Source organism: Pteronotus mesoamericanus, unplaced genomic scaffold (genome assembly GCF_021234165.1).
Source record: "Pteronotus mesoamericanus isolate MK-2021 breed Mesoamerican mustached bat unplaced genomic scaffold, CSHL_Meso_final contig_74, whole genome shotgun sequence".
NCBI classification, from domain to species: Eukaryota; Metazoa; Chordata; class Mammalia; order Chiroptera; family Mormoopidae; genus Pteronotus; species Pteronotus mesoamericanus.
This window is the reverse complement of record NW_026555247.1, coordinates 16,295,621-16,309,826: the sequence shown is the minus strand read 5'-3', so window position 1 is coordinate 16,309,826 and position 14,206 is coordinate 16,295,621. Positions and strand designations below refer to the sequence as shown.

Here is a 14,206-nt window from a genome sequence, read left to right as displayed (position 1 = left end):
TCAACATTTCTCAACTATCCTGGGCTTCCACTCCCTTTTATACCTTTTTTTCCTAATTTTAGAAGTTTTAGATATTTATTGAAAAAATTTGAAAGACACAGAAAAGCAGAAAAATTAAATCACCTATAATCTTATTACCCAAAGATCACCAGTACAGCACTTTAAGTGTATAATACTTCCAGTATTTTTAATGAATAAATATATTTTTTACATGGAATCATAATGTACATAATTGTCTTTTATTTTTACTTAAGACATGAATGCTTTGTCATTTAACATTAATCAACATCACTTTTAACAGCTTTTAAGACTTTGTATACATTCATGATGGTTTCTGAGGCATAAATTTACAGGTAGAATTTTAAAGTCAAAACGCAATGCTTAAGGCTTCTGGTATTGATCGCCTAAGATAGCATCTACTTGTATCTCACCCTTCGAATCCCAATTTCCCTGAATTTTTGTTAGTTTTATTAGGGTAAAAAAAAATGCCATCTCAACTCTTGCTTTAATATAGTACATTTTAAATTCTAGCAAGGCTGAACACTTAGTGTCCATTGGCATTTATTCTTTTGTGATTTGCCTATTTAAGAAACATTTTTTCCTACTGTAACTTTTTCATGGGAGACAGTATAGGGAAATGGCTCCACGGAAGAGCCCTGGATTCCTAGTGTCTGGGTTCAAAGTCTAACCTCACCACTTTTTGCCTGTACATTGAGCAAGCCATAATCCTAAGCCTCCATTTCCTCCTCTGTGAAATACGGGCTGAGAAATAACTAGTACATATAAACAGAGCTCCGCTAAGTATCCATCATGTTTCCTATTGATATGTGTAAGAACTACTTATATAAACACTATCTTCCTTTTATACGGTATGCTGCATCATTCCAAGTTTGTCCTCCCTTTTTCATTTGCATCTTTCTCTGTGGAGGAAAACAAGAGTTGAATAGCTCTATTTTGTTACATTTTACCATCTTTTCCAAATGATGCTATCCCCCTTTTTTCACATTCTAAGCATGGGCACGTAGCCCTCCTGCCGCTCGTGCTAGTCAGTGCGCGTTCATCTGTGTGCACCCCAACTGGAGCACTGCTTCTCTAGCCTCATGGTAACTCTTCCTATGCACAAGATTCTAGATTCCCATAGATCTCTATTTTTGGTAAGCTGTGTTATAACTCCAACCCATTAGGTATTTTGAATAACATGTTTTTCTGTTGCTGACTAGCTTATATACCTTTTCACATTGTACTGAGAAGTACCAGTCTAGGGATACTTTTCCTGCTGGGTCCCTCAGAAGAGGGCAGTTTCTGGATGGACCATGACTGTTACTTTCTGTTGTCACCTGCCTGTAGCATTAACAAAAATCATGAAAGACTGTGAACACTGCTAATATAAGACAAAACTGAACATGTGTGAGGTGCTTGGAGAGTAAGTCACAGATCCAGCAATTGACAGAATATTTTTTTTAGCACCTGAGCCCAAGGGAGTGCACTAGGAACTGTAGGGGTACAGCCCCAGAAACAAACGCAATGGTACCCATGCTCATAGCAGCTTCTGACTAGCCTTGAAAATTGGGGGGAAGCTGATAGTAGCTCTGTTACAGTCCTAAGAACCAAAGATGTCCTTATGCCTGGGAGAGGGGCATTGAGAACTCCAACGGACTCTTAACCTCTAGGCTGGGCTCTTTCTGACCTGCCCCCCACCTGCATGAAAGTTCTAGCCTAGCCTCCAGGTAGGCAGGGAAACCACAGTAACCCTTTCTCTGGGTCACCCCAGATGAAGAAAAAACTTCACCACCCTGTGATCAAAGGACTCCAGATTTTGTCTATTAGGAGACTTCACAGGCACTGCTTAAGAGTTTCTGGCTACATCCATACTTCTCCTACAGACCTGACCCCACTTCAAAAGGAACTCCACAGGAAAGCTCCACACAAAGTGGCCTTCTAACTTCTCGGATGTGTCAAATTTTCTTCCTGACCTTTGCCTATTGCTCCCTGGCTTGCCTACCTCCCACTCATCTTTCAGATCACTTTTTTCTCCCAGAAGCCTTTCTTGACCCGCGGTTGGGTCAAGTACTCCTCAGTCACGTACCACTGACCAAACCACGGTCACTGCCTGTTTGCCCTGTCCACTCAACTTTATTGTCTTTACTTTCCATTATACCTAGTTCCTGGCACAAAACAGGTACTCAAAAATAACAGCTGGATCAATTAATTTGTATTCTTCTATCTCATGTCCAGCCTGCCCAGGGCTCCTCAAGTCATTGATCAAACTGCTTCCCCAGCTGTCTTGCTGTCCTGTCATTGTTTTTAACTGATCAGTTAACTTTTGTATTCCCAAGACAGAACGTCTCACACTGTCCACACCATCTCCCAAACCTGGCACACCAGCGATGAGGTGCGATGGCAGAGCCTGGGTGCTCCACCTCCCTGTAACAGCCTCATGGAAAATGAGGTTTCAATGTTAATAGTCCCATTTTTCCTATTTCCTGAGTATTCCTAATGGTAAAAGACAAGCTGGAAGCAATGATCCTTCCACCTACTGTTCTGACTAGTCACAGGAAAAGCTTTCAAGGGACAGTATGCATGCGCACTGAAGTGCCGCATAAAGTTAGACTGACTTAAGACCTAGTAGTTTACAACCATCATAGTCTTGCTCAAAGTGAACCCTTTTGACTAACAAAGATATAAATCTGATTGAAGTATTTACAATAATCATTGTATTCACAAGTTACTTTGTAGTGTGAACTCTCTGATGGCGCATAAGGACTGATCTGTGCCTGAACGCCTTCCCACATTCATTACATATATAAGCTTCATCCCCAGAGTGGATTCTCTGATGCTGAACAAGGGCTGAACTCCTTTTGAATGTTTTGCCACATTCACTACACTGATAAGGTTCCTCTCCACTATGAATTCTCTGATGTCTGATGAGGTTTGAGCTCAAACTGAATGCTTTTCCACATTCATTACATTCATAGGGTTTCTCCCCACTATGTATTCTCTGATGGGTTATCAGCTCTGAGCTCTGCCTGAAAGCTTTTCCACATTCGTTACATTCATAAGGTCTCTCTCCTGTATGAATTCGCTGGTGTCTAATAAGCTTTGAGCTTTGGCTAAAGGTTTTCCCACACTCATTACACTCATAGGGTTTCTCACCAGTATGAATTCTTTGATGGATGATGAGATACGAACTTTGACTGAATGCTTTGCCACACTCGTTACACTTACAGGCTTTCTCACCAGTGTGAATTTTCCGATGTCTAATGAGGGCCGAGCTCTGATTGAAGGCTTTCCCACATTCACTACATTCATATGCTTTCTCACCACTATGTATTCTCTGATGAATAATAAGATACGACCTCAAACTAAAGGCCTTCCCACACTGGTTACATTTATAGGGCTTTTCTCCAGTGTGGATTCTCTGGTGTTGTGAGAGAGAGGAATGCTGTTTAAAACTGTGCCCACATACATCACATCTATAAGGTCTCTCTTCTGTAGGAACTTTCTGATACGTTACAGAGTTTGTACTTAGAATCAAGCTTCTTTGAGGCTCATGATGGTCTATCTTTCCTAGAGATTTGTGTGTGAAGATTACTTGACTAAAACTGCCTCCTTGGATAGGGGATCTTCCTAATTTCTCCCCTGAAGCACTTCCTTGCTGCCACTCTAAACTGCTTTCACGTTCACTAAATCCTCCGAATGAAAGGTCCTGGGTAAGTCCTGCTTTTTTGCTCGAAATGTCCTTCTTTCTAGTCGATTCATTGTTTTCACAATCTGAAATGATAATAGCAAAAAACAAATTTTTAATTTCTCCAGTCACTCTCAATACTCAATTTCTGTGAGAGAAAACAGATTCTTCTACCCATAAAAAATGTCACTGTCCACATATATCTTTTCTTTAACTGGTCATACTAGGGTCCTTCCTCCTCTCTAATAGTAGGGCCTACATCTACACTTTGCAGTTTATTCTTTCATGCTTGAGACTTCAAAGGATCACTTACCTCCTATTCCTTTCCCAATATTTTCAATCTCTTTCTCCACTGTCTCCTTCCAGTTACTGGTATTTAAGTGAGCTCAAGTCTCACTCATCTTTTAAAACCAAGGTCCTCGCCTATACATCTCCCTCATGAAACCTCGTTCTCATTCAGAGTAAAGCTTCTTAAAAGGGTTGTCCGTATTCACTTCCATTCTGTAATCTGGTTTCTGCTTTACCCATGCCCCGCCTCCCTCACTCCCATCCCTATACACTCTTTCATCGAGGTCTCCAATTTCATGGCTGCTTAACCTAATGGATACTTTATGGGTCTTACTTAGTTGGCCTCTCTTTTAACACTGACCCTGTGGACAACACTTTCCTTCTAGAAGCAGCTATGCTAGCCTAATTTCTATGGCTGTTCCTTCTTAAGATTCAAGGCCAATCATTCAAACATGAGTTCTTTCAAATTTTGTTCTGGGCTCTCATGTATCCTCTATAAACTGTCTACCTCATAGACTTCAATTACTAATGTACTCATGGTATAAGCTGATCAGATCCCCAATTTTATCCCAGTTTTCTCTGTTAAGCTCTAGATGCTCACATCCAATGCTACTTGAGTATATTACTTGTGACTATTTCACAAACACCGAAATGTCCCAAACTAAACATATCATCAATGTGTTTTTCTCTCTGATGTTTTCCATTTATATGAATAGCACCACTATTAGCCAAGCTGTTTAAGGCTGAAAGCTGAGTATCATCCTCATCTCCTCTCCACATGCTGCACTTTTAATAAGGATAAGCTACTGCAATGCAGTTTAAATACCGATAAGCAGGAGTCGGCTTTGATCTTCCCCACCTCTCACTATAATACGTCTTGACTTAACTCACTGTGGCCGCTTGGATTACAACAGTCTCTAACAGAGCTCTACTCTTGCTTTCAAATGTGTTCTCCACCCTGCAACTAAATTTTTAAATACATATCCAATCATGTACAAAGCTCTTCAACTGTACCCAACTGCACTGCACAAACTAATTAGAATGACACACAAGTTTTCACAATCTGGGTCCCATTTTTCTCTGCTAGTTCCTCCTACCACCCCTCCTCTAAGAATTCTTTATTCAAGTTAAGTTAAATTATCTTCAATTCCCAGAATGGGCTATATTCTCTCACCTTCAGGAATTTGTGGCTTTTGTTTATATGATATTGTAGTATAGGAAATATATATTTGGTCTTCTTCCCCAATTCCTGGCACAGTTTTTAAAACCTTTGAAATTTCCTAAGTGGTAGAGGTGAGAGGAGTATCTTCTATCATTTATAATAAGCCCCTACCAATGATACCTGGGTGTGTGCTCTAGGAACCAACCAAGTGATTAGAGTTGGAACTTTCAGCCCATCTTCTGACCTTCTGGGAGAAGGGCTGCAGGCTGAGTTAGCTAATCACCAATGGCCAGTGATTTAATCAACTGTGCCCATGTAACAAAACCTCCAAAAACCTTTAAAGGGGTTCAGAGAGCTTCCAGGATGGTGAATGGATCTGAGATCCAAGTGCCAGGAGAATGGCACCCCAAAAGTCCAGCTACAGAAGCTCCTGCACTCAGGACCCTTCAGGACTTCACCCTATGGACCAATAATTCATTTGTATCCTTTATAATAAACCAGTAATAGTAAATAAGGTGTTTCCCTGAGTTCTGGGAGCCATTACAGCAAATTATGAAACATGAAGAGGGGTTCGTGGAACTGCCAGTTTACAGGAAATCAGAACTCTGGGTAGCCTGGGACTTGCTACATGCAGTTGACATATGAAGTAGGGGCCAGTCTTGTGGGACTAAAACCTTAACCTGAGGGTCTGCAATGATTCTGGAGAGTTAGTGTCAGAACTGCTTAATGTGAGGGAAAACCCCACACATCTGGTGTCAGAAGTATTGATAAGTAGATTTTCCCTTTAGCTTGGGGTACTTCTCTTCCCACCTATTTACCTGGCTTTTTCCTCTTTATAGTTCAAGTCTTAGCTTGGATGTCTTTTCCTTCAAGAAGTTATACCTTGAACCTCTGAGGTTGGGTTAGGTGCCTTTACATGTGCCCCCACAGTACCCAGTGCCTACCTTTAGTCTATAATTAACTACACTATACTGCCATTGCCTTTTTTTTTGTCCACCAATCCACCTAGACTTGAAAGTTCTTGAAGATAGAGACCCAGTGCCTGCCATTGTACCAGACATGTATTAGTACCCAATTAAGATACATAATGAAGGAATAATAAATGACAGGGGAACTGCCACAAGGAGGCCTGACTGCAATTTGTGAGGGTTGCCAAATACAGAGCTGCTAAAATGAGCACCTCTGGCTCAGTATAATAAAAGTGAGGCTTACATGTGGCATGCTTGTAAAATGTAATTAATTCTGCATCATCAAAGCCAGAGGCCTAACTGATAACAGTTCCCAAGTGATTTTCTATTTCTTACCACTTTGGGGGGAAATGCAAGGTTCCCAAGGTTTCAGCTGTGTCTTTAAAGGCTGGAGTTGGATGTTTAACTCTTGGGATGCTCCAAGACTTGTCAAATCCTTCCATGGTACTGCTGATGCTTGTGGACTAGCTGGGACCTGAAATAAGTAAAATATGGTTAGCACTGTGAGAAAATCCCTAGGGAGATGCTTAGTAAAAAATCTCAGAGGTCAAGATAGACATCTCTTGAGATGAGGGATAGGGAAAAAAGAACAATTTAAGGGTAGGGATGGGCATGGCCCTAGTAGTCACATCAGGGTATGGTTCAGTAGACAAATTTTCATCCTGTTACAATGATGCCACATGCTCCAGTTTGTAAATTCCTCTTCCCACAACACTGCATCTCCCTGTTCCCACCTGCTGCCCTGGATCATCAAATTCCCTCTCCAAATCCTCCAACAGAGTCACAGCTTCCTCGCCGCTTTTTGGACTATGTTGCTGAACCCAGACCTGCAGCTCCTCAGGCAGGATGCTCAGGAACTGCTCCAGCACCAGCAGCTCTAGGATCTGCTCCTTCGTGTGCAACTCTGGCATGAGCCACTGATAGCAAAGCTCCTGGAGTCGGCCCAGAGCCTCCCGGGGCCCAGGTGTCTCCTGGTAGCAAAACTTTCTGAATTGCTGGCGAAACAATTCTTGGCAGGATCGGGTACTCCCATTCTGCTTTAATTTCTGACCCCAGGAAAGGCTTTCTTCTACTTTCACTAGTATCAGTTCTTGTTCCTGAGGATTCTGAGGTACCAGGGTTGAAACTGCTCTGGATTCCACAGCCATTCTGGCCTGAAACAGCTGTTCAAAAAAGCTCACTACAACTGGGTACGCTACTTCAGAAATTCTTTGAGTAATCTCTTCTTTCCTGAAGGATATAAAAGCACTGTTAACTTATAGCAGTGAACAAAATTTCTAAGACCTTATGATAATAAACATCAGCCATCCCAGTAGCATATCAAAAGGAAGCAGGTTTGAGATTGTAAATAAATAATAATCAAGTGGCAAACAAAACATCATGTCATTCAGTTTCCTATTTTGTAGAATTTCTACCACTAATTCTATAAGAAATTATTTTAGAAGCAAAAGAATACAATATTAACATGAATTGCATACTGAGAAATTTCCTTTTTCTCTTTCAATTCTCACTGAGAAGGAAAATCCGTTTTTAACATGATGTAAGGCTTGCAGAACTCCCTCTTTAATAAAGTCTCAGCCTTCCAAGGGTAACAGTATCTAGCTAGGACTTAATAATGCTGATTTTTAAAAATTTATTTTTAGTGACATCTATGGCAAATAAGGTCAAGCCATGTAAGGTAGTAACAAAACATTTTTTAAAACGCATATGAAACAGTTGATTTAAATGAAAATATTGTTGGATAGTTTCCATTTTCTCAATTATGGTATTCACTGAATTTCTTCAGTGAACACTGAGGAACTTCTTATGGGCTCTGTCATGAGCCAGTATTAGGATACAAAGGTTTTTGCTCCGGAATAAATGAGGCTACAGAAAAACAACCACAAAGGATTTGTTAAACGTTTACCATGTACTCAAAACCATGTCATATAAAGACACAGAAGTGAAAAGGTCAATCTCAGCTCTCAAAAAGCTTAGAATATACTACTGGAGTAAACATTAAAAAAAACTGAAATAGGGCAATAAGTATGTATTACATTTTCTGATGCAAATAAACACGATCTTATTTTAGGATGCTGGAATATTCATAGGAGCATCTGCCCTTTAATTAGGACAGTAAAATTTAACCCTAGAACTACCATTAACTTTAGAGATTATAATATCGACGCTACAAAACTGCGGTTTACTAACCAGCTCGGCCGCACTAGCCTATTTTCATATCCAAGTTAAATCACAGCATTTGCAAAATCTGGGTGGCGGGGGAGTACGTGCCCCTTCTCTTGGAAAGCAGGGGCTTGAGCGTTGGCCTCATCTGCGTCCCCAAGCCCCGAGCAGACGCCACCCGGACAAGGCGCCGCGACCCGGGGATGGGCAGGACGAGGAGCGGGGCTCTTCCACTCCGAGCCTGCCGTTCGGGTCGCACGCCCTCCCAGCCCTCCCTTCGCTTCGGGGCCCGCATCCCTCACCGCAAAGCCCAGGAGCGGCTAGGGAGCAAGCCGCCGACCCAGAACGGACAGCCACAAAGACCGGAAGTGCTCCCCCGCGGCGTTCCGTTAGGGATTCCCGCAACCTCCGTTTTTCCCACCCCGTGCTCACAGGCAGCCAATCAGCGCCGTGGATCCTAGTTTTCCCACCGCCTTCCCTCTGTGGCCGCTGGCCCCGCGGAGCGTGGAAGCCGCGGCGCGGGTGCGCGGAGAGGCGGGGGTCCTTGAGAGACGCAGCTCCTCCACTCCCTGGCCGCCTCCTCCCCATGCCTCCTCCCCATCTCTCCTCCTCCCGCGACGACTCACCTTGCACGGTGTCCCGTCACTCCCAATTCATTCTACCGCCCGTGTTTTAGAAAAGTATTCATATTTTCCTGGATTTCTAATGCTTTTCCAGTATCTCTGACAAAAGTAAACACGTGGGTAAACAGGCCGAACAAGAAGTAACAACCATGTATACTGCTCTTCTGTTCAACAGCTTTGTGCAGTAGTTGTATTATCCTCAAGTCACAGCCGTAGGCACTGTTCGAAGTCAAGCAGCACGTGACCAGAGACACTGAAGTCCCCGGAGTTCAAGGACACCGCGGTTTCCCGTGCTCTGCACCTTTAACATGGGATTTTCCCATTTCTCAATGGATCCTAGCCGGCATGAAGTCTTAGTATTTACATTTTCCTTTGGCCATTCGTTAGGTGAAAATGATGTCATATTGTTTTAAATTAGTTAGCTTGAGGATAGCCTATTTCCCTCTCATGTTTATTGACCGTTTATGGTTCTTCAAAGAAACGGCTCTTCCAATTTGAAAACTGAGTTGTCACTATTTTTCTTTTATGTTTGCCACAGTTCTTTTTACTTGCTAAGGATATCGATTCATTTGTTGCAAACATTTCCCCTTTTATTTCTATTTAATTATTTTTTAAAAATGTTAGTATAAGGTGACATAAATAACAAATTTCTCCTTTGTGAAGACAATGAAAACACATTATTTGGGAAAAAATTTTTAGCATGCAGAGCTATTAGTGACTTACTAAATCATTCTTGATCATTGTGAAAATGACTACAGCAATTTTACAAAACAAGGGAAGAAACGGTATTACTTTGTGTTTCGGTTATCTGTTGCTGCACTGTGACCAACCTGGATTTAGACACTAACAATAGCAGGTGTTCTGTTATGCCTGCTTCTATGGCCAGGCATGCAGGCAGGGCTTGGTGGAGCTGGCTAGTGCCCGCTTAATCAGGGGTCAGCTAGTGTGGCTTCACTCCCACCGCTGTGCTCTTGGTGCTGCCTTTCATGCCGAGTTACCTGATTCTTCTCCCTAAGACCTCTCACCGTTCAGGAATTTAGCCTAAGCTTTCTTACATGGTGGCTGGCTCCCAAGAGAGTGAAGGAGGAGGGGAGGATACCAGTTCTTAAGGCCTCCGTCTGGAACTGGCCTTGGGTTACCTTTCCGAATTCTACTGGCAGGAGTAGATTCATAGGAAAGGAAAATAGACTCCACTTTTTAATGGGAGGAGCAAATTGAACATAGGAAAAAAATTTAGCAGCTATCTTTGCCTCCAATCTACCATAGCTTTTGTTATATTGAGCCGTCTACTACTTAGAGTGGAATTTTTGAAAGACAGAAGGGATACTTTCAACTGTGGCAGTAGAAAACCTTACCAGAAGTCCTTACTGTTTTAAGCTTTTTTATTATTCCACATAGCTAGATGTATGAAGGTAGGGACACTCCCAGGGTTGGTTAATTACCATGGATTGATGATATTGTCCAGAAATCAGATCCTTCCCTATTTTTGCTTCCATTATGGTCCTCAAACAGCTGTCCCAGTTCAGATTTCAGGTGCTATCCAGCAGCAAAAAAATGGAGCACCCTTATCTTCTGCCCCTTTTTAAGACTAAGGAAAACTTTGTAGCCCAGCAGGTTTTCCCTCATATCTTAGTAGGTTAAACTGCTTCAACTCTCTATGCCTGTCGCCAACAGGGCGTGTGGGGAGGTGGTGGGGAATGAGGCCTCCATAATGGACGGATGCCAGTTGAGAATCATATCCCAGAGCGGAGGCGAGGCCAGCCTCTCCTGAGGGACGCTGACAATCTGGGGAAGGTGAACCAAAGCAGCGCGTTAGGAAAATTGGTTTCTAGTTCTTGGCCTGACTGATGCCATCTTAGGAAGCAAGTTCCTTTCAGTGATTGCCAGTTCACCCTGGGAGGAGTAGGCTCATATCACCTGAAAAGAATGTTCTCACATAGAACAGTAGGCCAATTAATGTTGTTTACTGCTTTGATTACACAGTGCTTAACAAGCACGTGCCATTTGGCTACACTGCCACCTGCTTAACAAGCACATGTTACTTGGCCTCAAACCGCCTACTTAATGAGCACGTGACACTTGGCTGTAAGTCACCAGTGTTCTTGGGGGCGCTAGAAAGCTGCATCCTTTCTTGGATGTGAAAAGTTGCTATCTTGTTGCTGCACAGATGTCTGCTTCTGCCTGTAAGTTTTCCTAGTGAACTTTAATTATAGAGTTATCAGCTTCTTTCTTCAGTCTGTTGGTCCTATAGAGGTTAGTTTTAGTACACTTAGGAAATTTTCCCAGCATAGGGTCATGTTAAAAAGGAAGAAATGTTAAGGACAGAAAAAGGGGATAGATGGATGAATGTTGATTGTGTAGTAGTAGCATTTACCTCAATAGATAATCTCATTTCTTACTTACATAGGTAAGCAAGTGACACACTAGAAGTTCAAATTCCTATCCTTCCTCATAAGATGGTACATACTATATTTAAAATATAAATCAATTACTTAGTTGAAAGAGACTAAAGATTTAGAGCTAATTCCTAGGACTTGGCTTAAATTTCCAGTAGGATAGCAACTGATTATCTTTTAAAAGCCTGGACCAACAATTTCTACTTACATGGTTTTTTAGTCCTTTTATGCTGCTAAAACAAAAATACTATAGACTCAGTGGCTTATAAACAATCAAAACTTATTTCTTGCAGTTCTGGAGTCTGGGAGGTCCATGATGAAGACACCAGCAGATTCAGTCTGGTGAGGGCCCACTTTCTGGTTCATAAACTGGTGATTGGTGAGTACAGCTATTCATTCAGTAAAGTTCAACTGCTTGAATTACTGTATCATTCAGTGGTGCTCTGCTTCACGGTCTTCATCAAGTGAGATAAGATTATTGACAGTCTCTTAACTGTAAGCCACTATTCAATAACAAAAGATAGAGAAAATGGCGTCTGATACTTAAGGGAAATGGGTCATTCCCTCATTCAGCAAATAGTATTGAACAGATTATATATGAAACACTGGTATGAAAAATGAGGGATTCAAATGGAATAAAAGATAAGCTTCCTCACTTTACTTACCATTTACAAGTGGAGTATAAATTCTACAAGGGCAGGGGTTTTGCTTTCCCAGTGTTCTCTCTCCAGTGTGGCCTAGCGTGCATATGCATACGAGAGCTCTGGTGCTGTTAGAGTAATTTAAAAAGGTGGCTTGGATGCCTTGCCACCTGCACAAGCAAACCAAACCTAAGCCAGAGATGATACCAGCAAATGCCTCAGGTCAAGACATCGACACTTAGGAACAACTGATCACAATTGCTAACTAGGGTATCTCAAATACAGCAACCACCTAAGCTATAGCTGAGCAAGATTTCCCTCGCTCTGCCCTATAAAGCCGTTCATGCCCTTAGCTCCTGCTGGCGGAGTGCCTGTAGCCATTTTCAGTTTGGTGCTGCCTGATTCCCATAGACGTTTGCTCAAATAAACACTAAAAATTTTCACGTACCTCAGCATATCTTTTAGCCGTGCTAAAACTTGTGATTTTAAGTATTTGAAGGATTCAAAGAAGTGGAGTACTGTATAAAATACTGGGTTGGACAAAAAGTCTGTTTAGTTTTTTCCCATAAGATAAAAGACACCATTTTTCATTTTCACCAATGACTTTATTAATTTGGATATTTTGAGTGTGTCAGCTATCTTCCACTACTGGCTTCTCGTGGGTAGAGGCCAGGGCTGCTGTACATCTTCCAGTGCATACAACAGTCCCACAGCGAAGAATTATTTGGCCAAAATGTCAATAGTACCAAGAAACTCCACAAACCACTTTTGACATGTTTGGTTACTTATAGCACCTTCTCAATACACTGCACAAACCTTTTTGGTTTTTTTTTTTTGCTTCAGTTGGGTTTTAACCTTTCTTGAAATAATAAAGCATAATATGCTGAAACATGTGTATGTTCTTCCATCTTCCATATTAAAATGGCTGCACAAAAATTCACCAATTTTTATGAGTTTTTTTAAACAAATGCTGATATGACAGCTGTCACAATACTACTTAACAAAATTGTTTAGAATGAAGTTAAAGGCAACTAAGCACTACTAGAACCATTATGCGGAAAAAAGGTAATGGACTTTTTGGCCAACCCAATAAAAATTTTGAATATGCTGAGAGTATTTATTTTAACCTGGGATTTATTTTAATTGATATAGTAAGACGACAGACACAAAGACAACTACCTTTGAAAGAAGTTCCCCAGAGTGTGGGAGGTAGCATATGCCACACAAGGTCACATGGGGTCACATGGGGAAACAGAGAGAGAGAAAGAGAGAGTGAAGAACTGGGACTAAACCTCTATCATCACAGCGTTAGGAAGTAGGTAGGTGGGGACATCCCCTATTGAGCAGGAAGCAAAACAGTTGAGGCTTGTGGTTGGAGGGTTTGTAGATAAGATTTCTAAGTGCTCAGTGGTGGAGGTGTTTGTAAAAAAATAAAATAAAATAAAATAAAGAAAAAGAAAAACCTTGGGCTGTTAGCATGGCCCAGTGACTTCAAGATGGAAATCATCGATTAAAGATGATCAAGAACAGTTATTACACTATTATATTCCATTGCTTTACCATGATGTCACCAGTTTAGCTGTGTATTTCTTAGAGACAGATAACAAAGGTAGTAAAAGAATGAGACAGTGCTTATTTGTAGCATCTAAGACAGTAAACAAAGGCCTTATTTACCAGGAAGTTGTTTCTCTCCGCTCCAGTGTCAAAGCCCCTGAGGTTGCTCAGGAAGGCGCGCTTTTGCATTTATCAGGCCTAGAGCAAAGTTAAAACTACCGGCAGGCTCTTAATATTCTTCCACTTTTTTCTTCTTTTCAGGTTAAGCATAATGACAAATCCCATCCTACCTCTTAATCCTGTCAGCTATTTCAGAAAGATATTCCGCTAGGATTCCGCTAGGATTCCATTCTGCCCGAGATGTGATTCAATAAAGATCTTTCTAAGATTAGGGAAAAGTCAGTGCCTTCTTTAATGCATGGAGTATGAATAATGACAAGAACAACTCAGCTAAAGACACTGGGTGAAACATTTTCTAATGGTTTTGTGGGTAGGAAAGATGAGAGCCTGGAGAGAAAGCATTTCTAAAAGAGCTGTAGGACTTGAGTGCTAAAAGACACTCACCTCATTTTGTTATACCTATTATTAGTGGTAAAAGGGACATATTTAAAAATCTAATTTGGTTTTCTTGAGCTTGTGTTATTTGCCTACAGTCTTTTGTTGTAGCAATCTACAAGATTTCAGTTTCACTTGAATTTTTTACACAGAAGTTAATGTACTGAAAAC

At 41.4% G+C, this 14,206-nt stretch overlaps 1 protein-coding gene across 2 annotated transcripts; it reads right to left on the bottom strand.

Annotated features, from left to right (window-relative positions):
* Positions 1-259: 259 nt before the first annotated feature.
* Positions 260-8,621, bottom strand: LOC129078672 (zinc finger protein 397). Of its 2 annotated transcripts, none has more exons than XM_054583524.1 (4): positions 8,569-8,621; positions 6,838-7,333; positions 6,440-6,578; positions 260-3,771 (listed from the first exon to the last, which is right to left on the bottom strand). In XM_054583524.1, the coding sequence occupies exons 2-4, from the start codon at positions 7,249-7,251 to the stop codon at positions 2,726-2,728; spliced, it is 1,599 nt and encodes a 532-aa protein (XP_054439499.1). In that variant the 5' UTR covers positions 7,252-7,333; positions 8,569-8,621; the 3' UTR covers positions 260-2,725. The 2 variants fall into 2 exon arrangements, with proteins under 2 accessions (XP_054439499.1, XP_054439500.1); XM_054583525.1 differs by lacking the exon at positions 8,569-8,621 and adding an exon at positions 8,294-8,371.
* Between the last annotated feature and the right edge of the window lie 5,585 nt (positions 8,622-14,206).

Bases quoted from the DNA above. Each gene is read 5' to 3' on its own strand.
- LOC129078672 (XM_054583524.1), bottom strand. From the start codon at position 7,251: ATGGCTGTGGAATCCAGAGCAGTTTCAACCCTGGTACCTCAGAATCCT. The intron at 6,579-6,837 runs GTGGGAACAGGG...TACTTATTTCAG, and splicing joins TTGATGATCCAGGGCAGCAG to GTCCCAGCTAGTCCACAAGC. The intron at 3,772-6,439 runs GTAAGAAATAGA...TTATCATTTCAG, and splicing joins TTGCATTTCCCCCCAAAGTG to ATTGTGAAAACAATGAATCG.